Below are 20,772 nucleotides of genomic sequence, written 5' to 3'. Positions count from 1 at the left end.
ATCGTCAATGTGTGTGTGTGTGAAGACAGTTTGTATTATTCAAGGCTCAATGCAGCTCCCGGACAAGGCTGACAGGGGCTGTGTTGAACCGTATGTCAACATTTGCTTCGTGCTGAATCGAAGCGTGTTTTAGGGTTGTATTTTCTTTAGAGGTCGTCATGTGTGGAAGGACAGGAGATGACGGCAGATTGCAGATTCTGTCAGAGTAGAATGCGAGAGCGGTGCTTCATAAATGGGGCTGATAAACCCTTCGTGAGAGAACCGTACTAATTGATTTTGGTTTCAGCTGTTCCACAAATCTTTAATGACGGTAAAAAGCATTGAGACGGTATTGAAAGAGTCGATTGTTGTTGAACATTTTTTTTCTCACTGAACAAATCTGGCAATCACTGTTGCATTAAAGCAAAGATATGCACACGATTCACAAAGAAGAAAACAACAGCTTAATATAGGGAGTCTGTAGGGGTGTTTAATATCGCTAACCGTGGCGCAAGTGTACCTCAAACTGAGTGATGATCCCGTAGGTCTGTGCTGGTTCTCTCCACTTCAGGATGATCTTCTCCTCATAGGCACTGCCCTGAATGGACTCCAGAGGAACAGCCCCTGGCACTGCAGGAAATCATCACACACACATTTCTCAAAACTGGTGGCAGAGTGGTCGAAATAAGTGTAGAAAATACATACACAGGATTTGTTATTGATATTTTCCCCATCTACTGTGCATGTTAATCAAGATAAGTTGTTGTTGATAACACTTGGATGAAAGCTGTTCCTACGTTGCAGCTTTAGTCGTTTCTTTTATGATTTACCGAGGACCTCGCGCTGATGTGTATAAAACAATCAATAAAAGAGCTCTTCAAGGACCTACAGCACACACATGGCCATGAGCCAAAGTCAAACACCTTAATAGGAATTTGTGTGAATATTTAAAGTTATCGTCACTCACAACACACTCCCTGACACGTTTTACAGCAAACCCGAACACTTTTCACTTCGATAAAAATGTAGTGCAAACAACGATGAACTAGTAACCCCAAGGGAATAATGGCAATCTCAATATTTCCCCAATGTTTTCTTGTACTCTAATACTGCCAAAGAGATCCGGTCCTTTAACCCCCTCATGTGAATAGCTTTCATTCTGTAAGCGAAACAGAATGATGTGGAAAAAATAACTTTTAGTTTTCTCCAAGATTTATCTTCAAGAACGTAACTCCAGCTACACCCTGTCTGTTAACCTGTTCCCACGGGACTCTGAACACACAGATCCACAGACACACAGAAGTCAGAGAGTGAGAAACAGTTGCCACTTTCTAGTTTCCAACCACAGAGATCTGAGCCAGACATGATAAGACTCTCTTTTCGTCAGCTGAGCCTGTTTATTATCTGGTGGCCGGGTTTCCTTGAGACTTCTATGGAGTTCTTTTCCTGCGTCGGCTGAGGCAACACGGTAGACCTTTCATCGTGAAACAACCGTGACACAGAATGAGCTCCCTTGAAAGAAACTGTTGCAGAATCTCAACGTTTTCCTTAATGCAAGCTACTTAGGACCAGGTGAGAATTATCCACCCATCCTGGAGAATAAAATGTCACAACTCGGATAATAATTACAGCAGTTTTTCTGCATTTGCAAAATCTTATAGTTGTAGTAGTTTAAATGTAGTTGTTAAATGTCACGTTGTGTTTCACTTCTCTTTTTTAGCTCTCCAGAATAAAATAAAAAAAATCCAATCCAGGATCAGTTTACTCTAATCACGTGTCATTCTTTCCAGACCTGGACAGGAAGTAACCTTGAATAACACCTACCATCCTCTTCAGTCTGAACCTCCAGCTCCGTGCTCTCTTTGACCCCCTCTGGATTGCGTAGCACCAGCTTGACACTGAGGTTGGTGAAGGGCGTCAAGTTGTGGATGGTGTGCTGAGGGTCACGGCTCTGAGTGTCATAACACATCTCCTCGCGGGTCTCCTCCTTGCCGGCCACCCTGGACCGGTACTGGACGGTCAGGTTGTAGCTGTAGCAGCGGGTCACATTGTAGCCCAGAGACTCCCAGCGCACTGTCACCTGTTTGGATTGGATGTCCACCACCTCTAGCCGCTGGGGGCCGTGCATTGGTTCTGGCAGGGTGGACAGAGAGAGGAGTGTGAGCATACATCAATATAATCAATTAGGTTATATGAAATGGCAGGTAGTGCAAGATAGTTTCAATACAAATCAAAGAGATCAGAGAGGTCTATGCCCGGGCACAGGGAAGGCCGTCTTCCTTTGAGGGAAAGAACATCTGCTAACTACAATTTTCATAGAGAAAAACAGTTTCCTCTGTTTGGAGTTCATATACCCGGAAAAATATTCGAAACTTTCAAAGCTACTGCCTAATACCGAGCATCGCTAACTCGGTCTCACTGCAGCTGCACACACACCGAGACACCACCGGTCTGCTGGTGGAGAACCTCAGCAGGCGGTGTAGCATCGCTTCACAGCGTGCTGTTGCTCCGCTTCATCTACCTTGTCCTCCGCCTTTCCCTCTCTCTTTTCCATCTTCCCTGTTGGCGGTCAGCTATTAGCACCATACTGATACAGAGTCAGCCAGTCTGCCAATCCAGGCAGACACAACCCCCACCACCATCCTATCACCTCAAATCACATATACGCTGTTTCTCCCTGCCTTTTCTGCTCTACTTTCTCCCCTCCCTTTCGGCCCTTCCATCTCTCCCTCTCTTTCCTTCTCTCTCTCTCTCTCTCTCTCTCCCTCCCTCTCCCTCTCTCCCTCTCCCTCTCTGATGGGGGGAAAGCAGCCCAAGCACAAGGTAATGGGATCAATTTCCATTCCAGGTTAAATTTGCAGTCCATTTCTCTGGAACTTAACACTTTACCACCTATTAGGAAGAGCCAGAGCTCAATTTCCTCGTTCCCCAGGAGACACAGTCCAGCAATTCAGAGGCAGCCACGGCGGCCATGTTTAACATTCTGGAGGTGCATGTGGGGAGACTGGACTGGAGCCTCAACATGCTGTTCATTTCCACAGGTTGTACGAAGGACAGAACTGAATCTATAAGGACAACACAGCTGGCCTCCTTTGTATGTGATGCCCATTTACATTTATGAAACGGCCTCGAGAAAGATGATGTCCGACTGAATTTGTTTGGAGAATCCTTGAAAAAAATGCACACAAATGATTAACAATGAGAATGAGTGTGTGACGCTACAGAACAGCTATATTTGTATTTTTCATGGAACTTAGTTCACAACACGTGAAATCATAGAAGCATATACGAGTGAGAAAGGATGATTCAAGAAGGAAAACGGTGAGAGAAAATAAAGGCGCCTGCTTGTTGAATGAAGAATACAACAGTTTGTGATTTCACAAGGACAAAGAAACGGACGTGATCTCTCCTCCGCATTTTATAGCGCAGATGAAATAGAATTAGAAAGGTTGGAAGGAGGCCGAGGGAGAATTTTGAAGATAGATGTAGAGAGGGATATCAATGTGCAGCAGACAGAACATCAACCATACACAAAGGGCAACAAATAATACAAGTATGACAGGAAAAGGAAAAAATATATATCTTTCCAAAAAGGAAAATAATGGTAATGAGCTTCTCTTTAAGAAAGATGGATCACTATTGATCTAGACTGAGTGAAACAAACTACTAAAATGTTGTATTAGCTTTAAAAGAAATTTCAACAAAAGCGTATAGCTTGAACATAATGGCATTATAGCTTGAATATAAATGTTTAATATCTTTTGAGAAAGCTGTCTGTAATGTGTAGGAATATTCATTTGAATATGTGTAATCTTTAAAAAAAAAGGGCCGTTCAGCAGTACTGACCTCCACAGGTTGTTGACATTTGAAAGAAATGTTAATGTTTGGTGAAAACTGGTATGCAAGACATCTACCTTCAAAGGGATCAGAAACTATTCGGCACAAGTGCTAACAGACAGTGAATGAGGCGATTCTATTCTTGTGCCAAACTACAGTCGGGGGATGAATGTAATAATTCACAAAAGAAAACTGACGTTTTAAACTGATGTCATCAAACACAAGAATAGGGGATTCTGAAACAGAAAAAGGAAGAGTTGCTGATGGAAACAGGCTTCTTCAAATGGGTTGCCATTCTGGTGAAGCTAGCTCAAAAATAGAAGTTTAAACCTCTATATTTGCGGAACTATCTGTTGGCCGCACTCAGTAAGCAACGGTTACACTAAAAGCACAGAGAATTGCACGGCGGCAAGGCACAGAAATCTAATTAAACCAGATGCTCTCAAAGTGACAAATGCACCAAAGTGTAAATCTTAAGCAGTCGTGCACGAGCTGCTGGCAGGAAGTCTCATTTCTGAAGCTTCAGGGAGAATGTCACACTTCCATCTTTGTGGAACATCATGGATATGGATAAACTATACCTGATTCTGGCCAATGGAGAGACACCAACATAAATGGGAATCATTCAGTCAATATTTATTAATAAATACATAAAAAACATTTCTTTTTGGCACTAGCTAGTGCACCAACTCTAATACTGAGGGTACATAAAGAAATATTGGCCATTTAGTAATCAGATCTTATGACTATTTTATAGCCTCTCCCTGGTGTTTTGTTGAAAAAAGGCTAATTGTGTGTCCCTTTTGCTCCCTGTGGTGCAAATGTCAGCACCACCATGGAGGCAGTCAAATGTGAGGAACCGCGGCGGATGCCCAATCACAACTGACTCAAAATGACATCATCCGTTTTCTTGAACAACAAGGTGCCTCATCCATGTCGGAGTCTTCAAATGGTCATGGTTGACTTTGAAGAAAAAACACCCTGTGCCATCCTCCCCCACTTCATCTCAAATGAATGGGTCCAATGAATGGCTGATATCCTTTATAAAAAAAAATTCTGCAGCCATTTTGAAATAGGCCCAGAGGCCCATGAATGACAGCTGATGAGATGAGCCTGTTACCTCAGTCTACTGTGACTGCTACTTTCATTTTATTGACCGAGCAGTAAGAGGCTCACTATCAAAGGCACGAGCATAAATCACAACAAGGAATAACAAGGCTATCTCTTGAAATCCAGAGTATGTTTTTTTTTTTACAATTCTCACAAACTATCACACACACTGAGGGCACCATTGGGGTGAAAGTACTAAAATATATGACTCTAATATCTTTCCACTATGGCATATCTTTCTAGTGGAATAGAGTTATAATAATGGCTATGAAAGCATCGCTCGGAGCAGGAAATTACTGAGGTCTATTTTATGCCAGGGCACACAGAATGAGTTCCAGTGAGAGCCAGATTGGTATTCCAAGCGGTGGACAAATTATCACCTGCCCCACACTCGCCGATGTAATTGAATAATTTGAATTTGACATTTACATAGAACTATTAGTGATGACATTACAGCGTGACATTTAAATCATGTTTTTAGAAATTATCAGCACGTTATTGCCTCTTGGTAATTTGAATGGGCCCTGCACACACGCTACCACAGCTGAAGTGATAACATGATTTCCGAAAAACGTGAAACTAAAAACAACAAATAACCGCATGTTGCAGCCGTCTGTCCTAGAGGGGGCCTCAAATGGTACACTTAGCCCCTGGGTAGAGGGAGACATTAGTCCTGGATGAAAGGAAACAAATTGGGCATGTCCGGAGCACAGCCACTTTACTGGGAGACAAGTGTGAGTGTGTGTGTGTGTGTGTGTGTGAGTGTGTGTGCGGGTGCATGTGTGGGTGAGGACAATGTGTGTTTTCTCACATGCTCACGGTCTTATGTGATTAAAGTGAGTGTCCATACGCGTGCACAGCAGCGCAGATCTGGTTCCTCAGCATCTGACTGGCTAAATGCACAGAAGAATCTTCCTCGGGCTATCAGATCTTCCTCGGGCTTTGCAGCACACGAGTCATTCATAAGCCCGGATCTTTATCAGAGCCGCATCGATTAAGAGCAGAAAAGCCTGGGCTGGCACACACTTGCATCTCCCTGCTCAGCAAACACAACTGGGATGGGATGGGGGGGGGGGATGGGTGGAAGAAAGGACTACTCCTCCAATGAATAGAAACCACAAGTCAATTCATTGCGGCTCCTGAGCCTGGGCGCCGTCTCATCAGGATGAAACGGCGCTCAGGTTGAGGAGGAGGGAGGGCGGGCTGCCGTTTGGAAATGGGAGAAGAGAAACGCATCGACTCTCACCGGATGGCATGGAGACTGTCGGGGCTAATCACACGCGGGTGCCTTCAATGTAGACAGTTTCAATGTAGACAGTACCAAAACAACATGACAACGGCGAAGATTAAATTCTCGTCGGACGGCTGTTTTCATGTGAAGTGTTCCATTCTAGATGCTGAGGCCTCCTATTGCCGTCATTTATCTCTCCATTGCTGTGTGTTATTCACTCTGTTCTGTTTGAGCTTGGAGGCGAGCACATTTGTTTGCCTCTTTCTATTACATCTCAGTGATAGCACTGAGGCCATTGAGGTAATGACATGGGTTTTACACTTAGGAAATCATTTTCATATCCCGCAGAAGCGAGCCGTAATGATAGCTTTTGATAACCGACAATCAAAGCTCCATCACCCTCCTAGAGTGCTTCTCTATGCAATCCTCTGGAGGAAGAGGAAGAGAAAGAGAAAGAGAGGAGGGAGGGTGTTAAGGAGGAGAAATGGAGGGAGTCAATGTGTGGGGGGATTGGAGAGAGAAAGCTCAGACAGAGGGCGGGGGGGTCAAAGCCAGCCAGGCCTTGGGGTTGATACGTGTACACATGTTATAATTGATAGCACTTTAAAAAGCACTGTACATGGACCTCTTGTGTTGTAATATCACCCTCCACACTTATTACAAAGTCAGAGACAAATGTCCACTTGTTCAGGACACACGCCCACACGCGCGCACACACATACACACACACCTACACACACACATTCTGCCCATACACCTTGGAGGCTTGGATAATCACAAGGATTTATTGAATGCTGGTGGTCACTCCTCACTCTATCAAGTCCTTCTTTATAGGCCTCATGATGAATGAGACTGCCATGATGGGTGAGGTTGAGGGGCGGAACGGCCTACAACGTACTGGATTGAATTGAAACCACAGAATGAGCCCCGGCGCTGGGTCGGGCCCTGCTGCCACCTTGTCTGATGAACCCCCTGAAGCTGTAGGGGTGGAGATGAATGGGTGAACTCCTTCCTTCTCACTGCACTGAATAGCAAGGGAGAGCAGAAAACCTGAGAGGGAAGTAAGAGAGACCTCTCCAGCACAGGAGGATGATGCACGACAAGACTCAAAAGGCTGTCAAGTCCAACCAAGGGGGCTCTCGTCTTTGATCAGGACCGACCCAACAGCGTGCTGCACGAAAGAAAGCCAACAAGCTTAACCGTGTCACAAGCAACGCGTCACTTTCGCTTCACTCCCTTCCTTATTGTCATGTTGTTTTAACTGCTAAACATTTACTTTTTGTCAAGTCTGCGGGAAGGAAAGTCACGTTAGCTAAGACACGTTTCTTTATGCTCATTACCCTCCGATAGACAGACAACAATCAACTACATTATGTTTGAGACCGGAGAAAATATTTGAATGGGATGATTGGGAGACGAGATCTAAAGATAGAAAGAGTGCCCTTCTTTCTTGATCTCTAAACGGGTACCTGTATGTTTATCCTCACTGGACATCGGAGAAATATGTGTTCCTGGAGATAGAAGGTTCTGCAGATCCCATGCAGTAGTATATGTATCTGTGCTTCCTCTGATAATCCATATTGTATAAACTTTATATTTGCATATAATCTGTAATTTCATGAATTAATAATGGTTACTCCCATCATGTTTTGCATCATACTGGGAAAGTGAAGTAGTTTAAAAGCCAACTCAAGCTAAAAGGGGTGCTACACTTAATGCGTCATGACGGCAGCCTTTAGTGGGGTGGCGATGAAGTAAGTACTGAGCTGCAGAGTGCAACAGGGTAGCACTTGCCATTGGGAGACCTTTCACACTTGTCGAATTCAATATTTGATTTCAAAAAAAGAAAAAAAATGAAATAAGTAGCAGGGTATAACATTGTCAGTGGGAAGTCTTTTCCATCTCTGACCATTTAGAAGGATTAAAAAGAACAAACCTAGCAAGCCTGGCTCAGGGTCAAAAGGTGAGCCCACCAAATGGATGGAAACAAATGGACAGCCGGTTGATGGGAAGAGCAGAGGCAGCGAAGGTGGAACTGGTTAAATCAATCTTTCATTTCGTTTTCACCAATATGCTGTGCGGTGATTGGGGTCAGAGTGACAGGCAGGAGTCACCCCCTCAACCCCCCCCCCCCCTGTCTGTCTTTAAACACACACACGCTTGTCCACACACTCATCTCTACTGTCAGTCAAGGCTTCGCCTTTTGTGTTCAGGTTCCCGGGTGAAAACGCCTGTGGTTAGAGTCTACACACAGGAAGAACACAAGCCCTCATTTACAGATGGGCATGCATTCTCCACGGGAGCACTGGGAGGTTACCACGGTGATTCTTCAAACACTCCCATAATGGCCGCTGTGGCATTGTCATTTGTCGCAAAAAACCTGCATGTGTCGCACTAAACTCAGGGTGTTAACCAGAGTGTAAATCAAAGTGGAGCGTTCGACTTTGTAAAATGGTTGCTGCGTTTTCTGAGCCACCTACTTAGGAGATATATGGGATCTAAGATCGAGCTATCGAGGTAGGGGAATACGGGATATAAATCACAGTCTCTCTGCCATTCCTGTCCTTTAGTTGAGGAGGAGACATACAAATGTTCTTGAGTTGGAGTTATACAACCAGACTGAATGAGTGCTTCCTGGACACCTTGCAAGGGGAATGGGACATCTATAATTCAGCAAAAGGATGGAGAAAATCTGTGACAAAAATTACAGCAGATAGACCATAAATAATTAAAGACGAGGAATAGAAACATTTAAAGACCCTGAGAGGCGTTTCAGTTCAGATTTAAAAACAGCAGAACAAAAAGATCGTGCCAAGGCTGGCTAAACGACAGCTATTTATCATTCTCTTGAGGCTGAAGAGTTGAGGTTACCAACAACCTCAATGATAATTGTTTGTGAGGAGCTGAAGAGGCAGCTCTGGAGTCAGAAGAGACTACGTTTATGTGGATGTCACCAGAGTATCGTTTGTGCACATCTGTTATCGGTCTCAATTCGTCGCTGTTTGGGGAATAGACGGATGGACATAATAATAATGAAACGGCTATAAATGCAGAGTCTCTCTCGCTTTCCGTCTCCCTCCTTTCCAACAACAGTTTGAAGACTTGTCCTTGAGAAGAATACAATTTGCCTTTTGCAGAGCTAATATCATCGAAGACAATTCGCCATTCTATTTCCAACTGCCTGTGATAAAAAAAAGAGCGCCCTCACATAACCTTCCTGCACATCGAAAACTCAATCTACCCTGTTTTTCTCAGTCTGACAAAAGAACACAAATTCAATGGGCCTCAAACCAAAGCTTTTCATTCGCCTTGCGACAATATATAAACCCTATGTCATATGACAGCCAGCTATTGTGGGTGACAAACCAGACCAATGTTATCTGAGATGGATAGGTGAAGTGGTTTTCTATTCATGCCTTGAGGCAACAATGGTGTTAATAAGACTCATCAAACCTAGCAAACATTTTCCTTTAAGACCCGGAAAGATAGATCTACTCAATCTCAGCCGTAAAAGAAAGGAAGCATCTTTTTAAACCTCACTGAGGCCGATTGTTCTGTAGACATGCACGAGGCTGTAGAGGGGGAGGAAAAGCAGATATAGCTGGCAGATTATTCTTCCATTGTTGATCAAATGTTTGACCTTGGTGAGACAAAACTGGCGAGGCATAAAATGTTGAAGTTTGAAATAATGTAAGCTGCTGGAGGTAACCTGGTTAGAAGGCTAACCATAGAGTCCGACAGCTCTACAGCTAAACAGCGTTCTTGCAAACAGTACATGTTGTCAACTCACATCTTTGTCCTTGGACATCTAGTGACAGCGATGCATCCTTCCTCTGCTTCTTTTATTATTGCAGTTTCCGGATGTATATACACAAGGGTATAAACAATCCACTTTTTCTCAAAGAAAGGTCAGCCTTTCACATTGTCCAGTTCAAAACGTGAAATGTGACCAGGGAATTTGCCAGAGCCCGCTAAAGCGTGATTTCTTGAAAGCTTAAAGATACATTAGGGGGAAACTACTTTGTGGACTGTGTATTGCACTTGTTGACAACAAAAGCTAAACAAATGACTTTGTAAGGTTTACAGGAGGAAATGGGTAAATAAACGGTAGATTGTTCACTAAATGGCATCAACAGTGTTAACTGAAGAGTTTATATGATTATAGCATGCTTATACAACAGGATGTGTGATTCAAAAACGTCTATACTGATGGTATTCTTCACAGGATTTCTATGGATAATATTGTTCAGCACAGGACCGCATTCATTATGTAGGTAATGTATTTCATTCTATGTAGAATAACTTCCTCACAGCACGCTGCACCAAGATTGTACTGCTCACACCTTATCGAGTTGAAACCATAACGGTATGCATTATACTAAGTGACACATTCTAGCCATCAGCTGTAACTGCTGTATGAGCGCAGAGCGGCGGCCATTCGCTCGCCAGTAGGGCACCATGGAGAGACTCACATGCACCACAATGCCTGCTCGGCCGGCCTGGCTATATAAGCAAAGCACAGAGAGGAAGAGATTCTCCATTCTCCGCTCAGGCAACCATTACTAATCTATATATTTACTCTGCAAATGGTTGTTTTTTTGCTCTATTTATTTGTTCAAGTCCTGTGGGTAGAACATTTAGTTAATTCCATGAAAACTAGTTTTGATTAGTCACAAAATACTCTCTCAGAAAGAGAATATCCTTGTCCTCACAGGACAGGATACAACTAAGTAAAATGTTAAAAATGTGGAGTTTTTGGTAAGCGAGTCATTTTAGCATTGTAGAGACATGTTTCTCTCAGCTTGAACATTTTCCATAAAGCTTTTAATGCACATACAACATAGAGCTAATTGTAAATGATGTCTATGTTTCACAGACACATCAACTCTTGTTGCTTAAGACAATTCTAAATGCATAGGTGTATTTAAAAAAGATATACTCGACTAAAAATGTGATTCGCTTGCTAAAACTATAAGAAACACATCATCGTGAAACACCTCAATAGACTTAGTATACAGTCTAAAATGTAATATTAATGGTGGGAATTCACATGATTTTCTGAATACATGTAAATATGTACAGGATTTTTTTTTCAGAATAGGAAGGCTGGAGAATCTACATAACATTCGCACTTCTCTGTCAAGTTTGTCCCAGCACCGATGTCACAGACAAATGATTGCAATTGGCTAAATAAAATAATTCTACTACCGCAACCTTTTTAAATTTTTCTAGACACTGGCATCATTTTTATTTGCTTTACAGCAGATCCCGGTCTTTTTAACGGCTAGAAGTAAATAACCAACCTTGGTATGGGTGAACATAATTGCGCAGCTCCTCCCTACTCTCCACTGTTAAGAATGAGCATTAAAGCGAGAGCTGATCCCTAATTAACACTCATTCCCTTGTGTCTAATAGCCTTCAGTGCAACAGAATGGCAAAGTTAAAACACACAGATGAGACCACTCCCACGTGGTGCCGGAGCGCAGATGGAGATAACTTATAGATGTGGACTTGGCAGAGGCTGAAGTCTGAGCAGGTGTTTGGATCCAGCATAGACTTCATGTACTGCCATTTTTAAAGCACGGGAGCCAGGGGGACCGCAAAGGCCAAAGGGCAGAGAGGAGGGACATGGGACTGTTCTTCTTCCATGTGAAATGGTATGAAATGTGCGGTATTAGAAAGATATTACGGCTTACAAAATAAATAAAATCTTAAAAGTATCAACGGTAATTGACTTAGAAGCACATGTGGGTTGAATGCAGAAATTTGGGGAAAGAAAAAAGTCCCAAATGTTAGCTTCTCAAAGTGGCGTGAATCCTCGCTTAAAATCTGCTCGTGACCTATTCTTACAATGGGAACACTTTTTCACCCACAACCAGAAGAACAACTCAGACTGCAGAGGAGTCGGTGTTTAAGGCGTGCTCGTCTGACTTCCTAGTAAAGCCTGGAAGTGGTTTCTTCGTATGAGATTGTTTCTCAATAGTGTTGCTGAAATGCGGGGCACCCTGCTGTGATCCTAGGGCACCACCTGATAAAACAGTGTCTTCCTTCAAGTAGCACTTACCGAGCGTGGAGAACTCTGAAGTGGTAAACAACTTCACACAGGTACATATTTCAGATGGAGGAGTGCAGTTACCAAATGCTTTTTTCTCTTTTAGCTTAACAATGTTTGCCGAGTCATTTTGGCTGGGAGGAAATGAGGCAAATAACAAATGTTAACAAGCTGTGAAATTCAACATTAACGGACGAAAGGCACACGGATAAGCAAAAGCAAAATGTTCTTTGAATCATTCTGCAAAACCACAAATAACCCCCTTGGGCAAAAGAGAGCCTTGGATAGGAAATGCTTTTAATGTTCACGACGAAAGCAACGGAAGGGGTTCATTGGAGAGAAAACTTTTCAGAGAAGCCCCCTTTTCTCCCTCCTGCTTCTGAATGGAAATGGTGGCGTCATGCATTATACATTCCCTTTTGTCCAGAAGATTGAATTAAAACATCCTTTGTCATCAGAAACATTGCTCAGTTTGCAAAATGACCAAGGCATGGCTATGAATAATTATTGGGGGAGAGAGCGTGCTCTAAAGTGGCCGCAGATTTTCATTAGCAGCGGTGCCGGGAGAGGGGAGCGAGTCTCCGGGCCAGCCTGTATCAACGGTGATGTATCACACAGCCCTGTGAGTCTTAACCGTTCAATTAGGAGCTCTGCTGAGGCCCGGCCTGTCAGTGGGAAAGACCAGCAGAGTGCCGGACAAGATCAAGAGCTGCTTCCTCCAACACACTTCAGGAAGCGGGGCCATCAATCTCCCAGACTGTGACCGGCAGGGTGGCCAAGGGGGCAGGACCCCAGTAGCTGGGCCCGGCTCAGAAGGCTGCACAGGTAGGGCCATTCATCCCTATCAGCCGGACTAAAATGAATAAGCTCATGACCTTCACAGTCGGGAGACGGGGTTACACAATGGGCAAGGAGGGAGAGAAAAATCAAATTTGTTATCAGCATTTCTCTGGACATCAAACAGCATTAGCCTGAGAAAATGCTGAGGCTAGGTTGGTTTTGTTACCCTGAGTTGGCATCTTAGCACGGGAATTTAGCTGGTTAATGTGGTGAGAAGGGCAATTTGTGCAATATCATCAGGAATTCTTAAAGCCTTTATGTACATGTTTGAGTTTGAATGCCCGTAGTTCAACAGCAATGGGATGACCCAATGTTAAGGTGCCACTCTACGTCCCACATGATATCAATCTGTGTTGTTGATCAATAGGAAGCGTGCAAGGACTTCAGAGTAAGAATCACACTGAATAAATAAGAAGTTATGAAGTGAACCATGTGGCAGAGCAGTGTTCAGCTCGATGTCTGGAGCCAGCCCTCATGTCGTTTATGGTGCCACACAGCTGTTCATAAGAGCAACGGAAGTTAAGAGTTTATCTAAACTTGCTATTATTCACTGGATCATTGGTGTTATCAGTTTTTCTGTTAAATGTAATGCTTAAAAAGTGTGCACATTTCTTATACTTCCAGGAGCTCAGATCGAATACATTACTTTGAAAAGAGAAAAGTTACGTCCGTGTGTAATTACTGAAGAAAAATGGCTATGATATATGTTGGGCAATTGTATTTGCTTCAATTGCAGTGAAGCTTTAGAGGAAACATAATGGAGCTCGACCAACAATGGAGCCATGATGGCGATTTATGTATTGTATGCTGCTCGTGATTTGAAAAAATAGAAATATTTTTGAAATGTTTTGTTTGTAAAAGTAAATTGGGGATGTTTCTAACTCAAATACAACAAACCTAAGGCAATAATGATAACGTAATAATTAAAAACTACTGGATGAATGAACTGCTTTGAACACTCTTCCCCAGAATTGTTACATATTCCAGTATCTCTTTCTCTATTTTATTCACTATTTTTCAGTTGCGTCACAGAGTCTTTGTGTGGAACTGTGCATTGAGCTGACAGTGACATTGAACCTCGTGTTTTTCAGTTTCACAAATATTTTTGTTATAGATCGAGATAGAGGCATCACATTTGATGTGTGATTCACGAGTCATTTGTGTTCAAGCTAGAGGGATACAGCCCCTGTGATTGGTTGTTTCCCACTGGATGAAGGTAGAAAGGATGAAGGTAGAACCACAAAATAGACTTATATGCACTACACATTTCATCCAATAATACAACACCAGCTCATATTTGGCTTATAAAGAGGTAGTTACTTCAAGTTAATTGCGAATTGACAGTGATACTACATATAGATTCGTAAGACTGTTGTGTTTTCAGTCTAGGTTTTTTAAGTTAATCTAGCTCAAACATACTGTAGAGACTGTAGAACGTCATTGGCAACGTTTACAATAACACCATTGTTCAGAATATATGACAATATTAAGAATTTTCTCACAGCATATTCTGTTTGGATATCCTGCATCCTGCTTATGAGGTGTTCAACGTTAATCAGAGTATGCACGGCTGCATGTGAAGGGGAATATTAGTGGGAAATGAATTTTCATTAGATATGTAAACAGCTTAGTATGACTATGTTGTGTATGTTAACAAATTCATTTTTTACCTTCATGTGTATGCCATGGTACATCGCAACCTTTGCCACATGGATTCATCTTGGAATCTTTGAATTGTTGATCTGTCCTTCGAGATTTTATATTCCTCAAATACAATCTTCCTCTACAATCCCTGCATGTCGCTCTGTACATACAACATCAAATATAGCCGGACTAAACCTTCGAACTTTAGATAACGATGCTTTCAAAACATCAAGAATTGTAGGTTCAACTTAGAAAGACACAAATGCACCTTGCAGCATATTTCAACTTTGAAAATAAATTGATGAACTGCATGAAGGTTTCTATCTAGTTCACGAGGATCACTACATTTAAACATGACGAGCTTGAGATCCACAAAACCAGCCTGAAAATAAAGAAAAACTGAAACGGAACAGAGCCGGGTCGTTGTCGGCCCCTCGTCAGAGCTGCCGCTGCTACTTTATAAATGGCCCATCTGCGTTGGGCAGCGAAGGGTTAACCGCATTTCAGGCCTGTTTATGTGACATTGTGATACAACATAGTGTATAATTTCTCTAAAATCCCAGTGGCGCTCTGTAATAGTTTGTTTGGCCTTACCAGCACATCTGGTCCTGGCCCTCAGTGGCGGTCCGGGGGCTCCGGTGCCTCCCTCCAGAGGTCTGGTCAGTAGAACACTGATCTCGTACTCCGTGTCTGGATCCAGGTGGCCGATCTTGTGCGTGGTCTTGTCCACAGGCTGCAGGTCGTACATTGTGCCGGACACGGTGCGGTACTCCACCTCCCGGTCGATGATCGGGCCGTCCCCGTTGATGGAGTTGGCGTTCAGCTGGATCCAAAGGTACGTGGCACCAACAGCAGTCAGCTGGGGTGGTGCGATCGGAACCGGAGGCTCTGTGGAAACCAAAACATTTAGATTGACGTTAATAGAAATTACATAACGGTGAAATGCTGGAAAAGCCTTGACAACACAAAAAAACAATTATTCTTTTTTAATTGTGTAGAAAGCGCCGGCATCCCCACACCACAACCGTTGAGAAATGCTTGTAACAAGATGCTGAAAATCAATCTCTTCTTTCAAACAATCAACCTCATCCAAATCCTTGTGAAGCACATGAAGAACTTTGATGTTTTCTAATTATCAAGGTATTCAAGAAGAGCCACGCAACAATCAATAGTTCAATCTTGGTGGTGAATCTCGTCATGAGAAGAGCATTGACTAAAGCATCCAAACCTCATCCAATGTTGCACCTTTTGATCAATACATTGATTAAATTCAGAGCACTCGTGGAAAACCCTCTGTTAATTAAGAGCTACTATAGTTGCCATTTCTGTGGTCTGAGGAAGAACTCAACTTATTCTATTAAAAACTAAAAATCATTGATGAGAAACCCTCTCTGTTTGTTCCACTGCCATCAGGAAGAAGATTCAGGACTATAAACCCCGGACTAACAGGTTGAGGAGCAGCTTTTTCCCCACAGCGGTTTCCTCCATGGAAACATCCTTACCGTACAACGCATTTTGTGTCTGTGTTAACTCTGTTGTCGTACTTTGACAACACAATTCAACCGTCAAATGAATGCAGTGCACTATAAAGAACAATGTTTCCCACAGTTGAGTATAATTAGTCCTTGAGTAAATGTGGGGACATTTAATTCTTGATGTTCAAAAGTGCAAAGCAAGAGGAGACAAAGAGCAACAATCTGAGATGTATATACTGTTTTGCCGAACAAACTAATACTTACTTGCATACTTGCATTACTTGCATTTCAAACGGTTTAAAGTGTTTTTCCCTCCATGTTGCTGCCTTTGTGTCAACTAGACTAACTATGTAAAGATAGAGACCTTCAAAAAAAAAATCATTAAAAGGTTCACAATTACAACAAATGATGTTATTTTCTAAATAACAGGAAACTGTAGTCTTCGATCAATATAACAAGAGAACCATCACCACAGACTCTAAACAGCAATTATTTCATGAAGGTAACGTTTTAAACCAGAATACATATTGGAAATGGGAAAATTTCTGGTCCATTAGAACCTTCCAAGTGTCAGAAATATAATTTAAAGTAAAAAAATATGAGTTTATATCTTTCTGACCAATGTGGTGTTCAATGACAACCGTAAAGATGGCCTTTTCTCTTTGTCTAACCCTGCTTAACCTTATTCTATTTTCTGGTTATAATGAGCTTTTTCGAAATGTCATTTTTTTTTCTGGAATGTGGGATATTTGCAGGATTGTATTCTTATAAAACCAGGTTAGAAAACTTCTAACATCTAGAAACATAGCTTTATACTTTTATCCTCACTTTTTAAAGTCACATTTTACAAAATGCTTGTTCCGTGTTCTCTTTAAAATAGGGACACGTTGACCATCTCACGATGTCTCCTGGTGCAACCAAAAACCAGCCGGTCAACAAAGAGCTGTGACTCACAGCCGAGGCACTGCTTAGGAATCTACCCTTGTCACGTACTACAAGAGTGACACGTTCCAGAGGCCAGGGTGAGCGGCTCGAATGAGCACGCACATGTGGACCAGAATAACGCCATTAGTCATCTGGCTGCTTCTCATGGAGATGTCATGGAGAGGGACAAGTCTCCAAGCACATTAGGGCCGAGGTGTCCTTCAGAGCAATGGAGGCTCTCCTTTAGCAGATGGTTACCCGACAGTGACCTAAGTCTCAGGTCCCTAAATTCACACTCATCTAAGCTCTGAACAATGTTGCTGTCAAACATCACCTAAAGCGAACCAGCTCATCCAGAAGGTCTTCTCTTTCTTCTGGATGTGCACACATGGCACCCGTCTGGGTGTCAATAGCAGACGAACACAATGAGGTGATCCGGAGTCTGACCTCAGCCAGAGGCTCGTTTTCATGCTATTTTATGGTCTGTTATGTCTTGAAAGGGGTTTGAATTAGTTAAGTGGCAATATGCTCAGATTAATTTAAACAAGCACAGGCTTCAGCATCTCTTATAGTACAATGGAGTATTAAACTAACTAAAAACACATCTTTTCTAACTATATCTTGAATAAAAACTGATTAGCACTTCAGTGGCACTTGAATAACACTTACTTATGCTATTACTTTTGGAATTTTTGTAGTTTGGCTTTCTTGAAGAAATGCTACTTTCTTGATTCTTGTTGTTCTGAGTTTGTACTCATGGCTGAAGGCCCTTATTGTAAGTCGCTTTGGATAAAAGTGTCTGCTAAATGATATGTCATGTGATGTAATGTAATGTAAAAATGCAAGTGTGATTATGGTGTTTGGTATTCATCATAATTTAAAACATGGGGTTTCCCAATGTTGGTTCCAGAGAACAGAGTCCTCAGGTTTTCATGGAGATTACATGTATGATTATAAGACCAGATGTCAATTGCTTAATAAACATCTTTATTTATTAAATAACTAAAGTAAAAGTACAACTAAGTACAACTGAGAAATATCACGATCCTTTCTCAATAAAAAGGCAAGTGTCATGTCGGTTGTTACCAGATTCTATTGACACATTTGCCAACACACTCATTCTATGACACCTTGTGATCCAACAAATGAAAAAGTGTCAAGCTGCTGACTCAGAAGTGACTGATTCACATTGTGAGAAACTCATCAATTTAACACACAAATCCACCAACTAACCTCCACCAAAGCTCTAATAGTGTATCTTATGATTATCTGGTTTTATCTACATTGTCTTGTTTTAGTACATGTCAAGTTAACTACCGTCTTTTGGATTTTTTTTCAATTTCCTACTTGAGAGGAATAGATTTGTCTACACAGATTTTAAACTGGAATACCACTCAGACCACAACAGCTTGTTCCTTCTTTTTCCTCCTTTTATTGGTAGGTTCAGTCTCCAAGTCATTTGTGTCCATATATAACAAGGCAAAACTCCATTAATTAGAATCTCCTCTCCGGACTTGTAGACGTCTCTTTTGCGTGTATCGATCTGTCGCCCTACCCGATCTGTTCCCAATTGCTTTATTTATTTCCAATTATTGTTATTTATGTATTTTTTTCTTAGTTTTTTTCTATGAAATCATGTTTGACTGGACAGTACCTGTGACACCAGTTACCGTCTGTGGGATAACCATATTAAAGTTATCACTCATTCAATCACTCCTTTTCCAGAGGGAACGTGCTTTTTATGCACTGCTGCCATTCAAAGGAGACCATTTACATAACAAGACCACTAAGCATCATGATGTATTAAAGCAACACGCATTTCATTTAACTTTGGAATGTCACTTCTTCACAAAAAATACCGGCAGCTTACAGTGATAAAATAATTCCTGTAGGTGCAGTAATCCTCTGTTCAACAGCCATCACAGACGCACTGAAAATAAGGGATTATCGGTGTGAAATATACTCAAGTGTTGGAACACTTTAGGATATTAACAACTAAATTCCCACTGCTTAAGCCTCACAAGGCGGCTTCGCAGCCGTGGGGCTCTGGAAAGGGCTCCGAACCGAGAGCCCTGCTGGCCTGAGATGGGTGACAGCGTGCAGATGGCAGTGGCGGCCCCTACGCAAGGGTCAGCGAGCAGCTGTTGTCATGATGTTGACCAGAGAGGCGAACGGCCTGGAAGCAGCTGCGTCCTCGTCTGCACGGCAGCACCTGGCTGCCAGAACGCAATCACACAAATGCACGCTCGTGCACATGTAATGGAAAACTGGCGCATCGGCAATGCGCATGGAAGCAAATAAACTGAATTGAAAAAAACCAAGAGACATACGAACATACGACGGCTGCAATGGTTTATTTCTCTAAACTAAAATGATGACAGAAATCAAAAGGTGGTGACTTGAGGATGTTTGTTTTGTTGAACCAAAAGTATTAAACCGAAATATCTTTTTACTTTACAATAATGCGACAGAGAGGAGAAAAGCAAATCCTCACATTTGAAAAGCTGGAACCAATGAAACGTTTTGCTTGATGAATGACGATAATGATTAATGCCAAAGTTGGTAGTTTTAATAAAAATAATTGTCAGAGCTGATGAGTCTCTTGCGCATGACACTGCTTGTGGAGCTCATTAACTCCAAACAAATTATCAAACTAGACAGTGTTGATCAAATAAATATAAATATATAAATATTTTCAGAAACATATTTTAGTGTTATTGTTTGGCCGTAAAATAAGATCGTTTTTGACCCAGCCGCCATGTTAAAAACATTCAAGCCAAAACCAAACAACGCCGCAGTAAAACAAACATATTTTACAGCTAAAAATAGGCAAGAAATAGGCAATAGTGTGGCATAATCTAATTTGAGCACTAAAAGGAGTCAAAGTACTACTGCCTCCAGCACTACTGTCAGGATAAAGTGACAGTTTGAGGAAATATGACCCAAAGTTATCCAACTGTAGCTTGTTTTGTGCGCAAAACTGTAATTGAATTTTCATGAATTAATACAAGACCTTCAGAAATGGTACCTTCATACTTTGTACAATTCAAGACACACAAACACACACATACACACACACACAAACACAAACAGACACACACACACAGACCTTGCCATCCATTTGTCATTCCACGCACAGAGAGCAATAATAAGAGCTGCTGCTCTGTTGTTAGACTCTTTTTAAATCCTTCTTTCATTTGCCCGTGACATCCACTGAGCCTCTCCTGCTAAGATGCAAGAGGTCCTCATTACGTCGTGGGCTCTCCTAATTGCGCGGCTGAGGGTAAAGAATTGATCTGCTCTGGAGAAGAGGCGGCCACAAGAAAATGACGAGCTTGCCTGGTTGGCCTTCGATTTTTGGTGGCTTTTCTCATTAGTGCTGACACGGCCGCATTGAGTCGGTAGCATGGCCCAGAATACTATGTTGGAGCACAGCGAGCACGATGCGGGCTCCAGGTGATTCTAACCAGGCCAAGAAAGCAGCCAGCACTTGGACAGGGAGTAATTATCCCCCTTTCAGGACCACTGGCTGCACTACAGGAGAGTCCATCACAAGGAGGGGGTTGGGTGGGGCTGCACCGGCCCAATTGGTACGGCGCTCTGGAAATACATGCAGAGCGCTTTCCACATAGGCGCATAAATCTGACTGAATACTGGCATGAAAGGCAGAAGTGATTATC

The 20,772-nt window shown here is 42.3% G+C and overlaps 1 protein-coding gene across 2 annotated transcripts in view; it reads right to left on the bottom strand.

The window, feature by feature from the left end:
* Positions 1–20,772, bottom strand: part of LOC130198165 (receptor-type tyrosine-protein phosphatase mu-like) — a 143,340-nt gene that overhangs the window by 64,121 nt on the left and 58,447 nt on the right. For both annotated transcript variants that reach the window (XM_056421281.1, XM_056421282.1), the window contains exons 7-9: positions 15,288–15,581; positions 1,804–2,112; positions 500–609 (exon numbers count right to left, since the gene is read on the bottom strand). In XM_056421281.1, coding sequence (XP_056277256.1) covers positions 500–609; positions 1,804–2,112; positions 15,288–15,581 — 713 coding nt within the window. The remainder of the gene's footprint in view (positions 1–499; positions 610–1,803; positions 2,113–15,287; positions 15,582–20,772) is intronic.

The sequence above is a fragment of the Pseudoliparis swirei genome, chromosome 8 (genome assembly GCF_029220125.1).
Source record: "Pseudoliparis swirei isolate HS2019 ecotype Mariana Trench chromosome 8, NWPU_hadal_v1, whole genome shotgun sequence".
NCBI lineage: Eukaryota > Metazoa > Chordata > Actinopteri > Perciformes > Liparidae > Pseudoliparis > Pseudoliparis swirei.
This window is presented reverse-complemented; position numbering and strand designations above follow the sequence as displayed.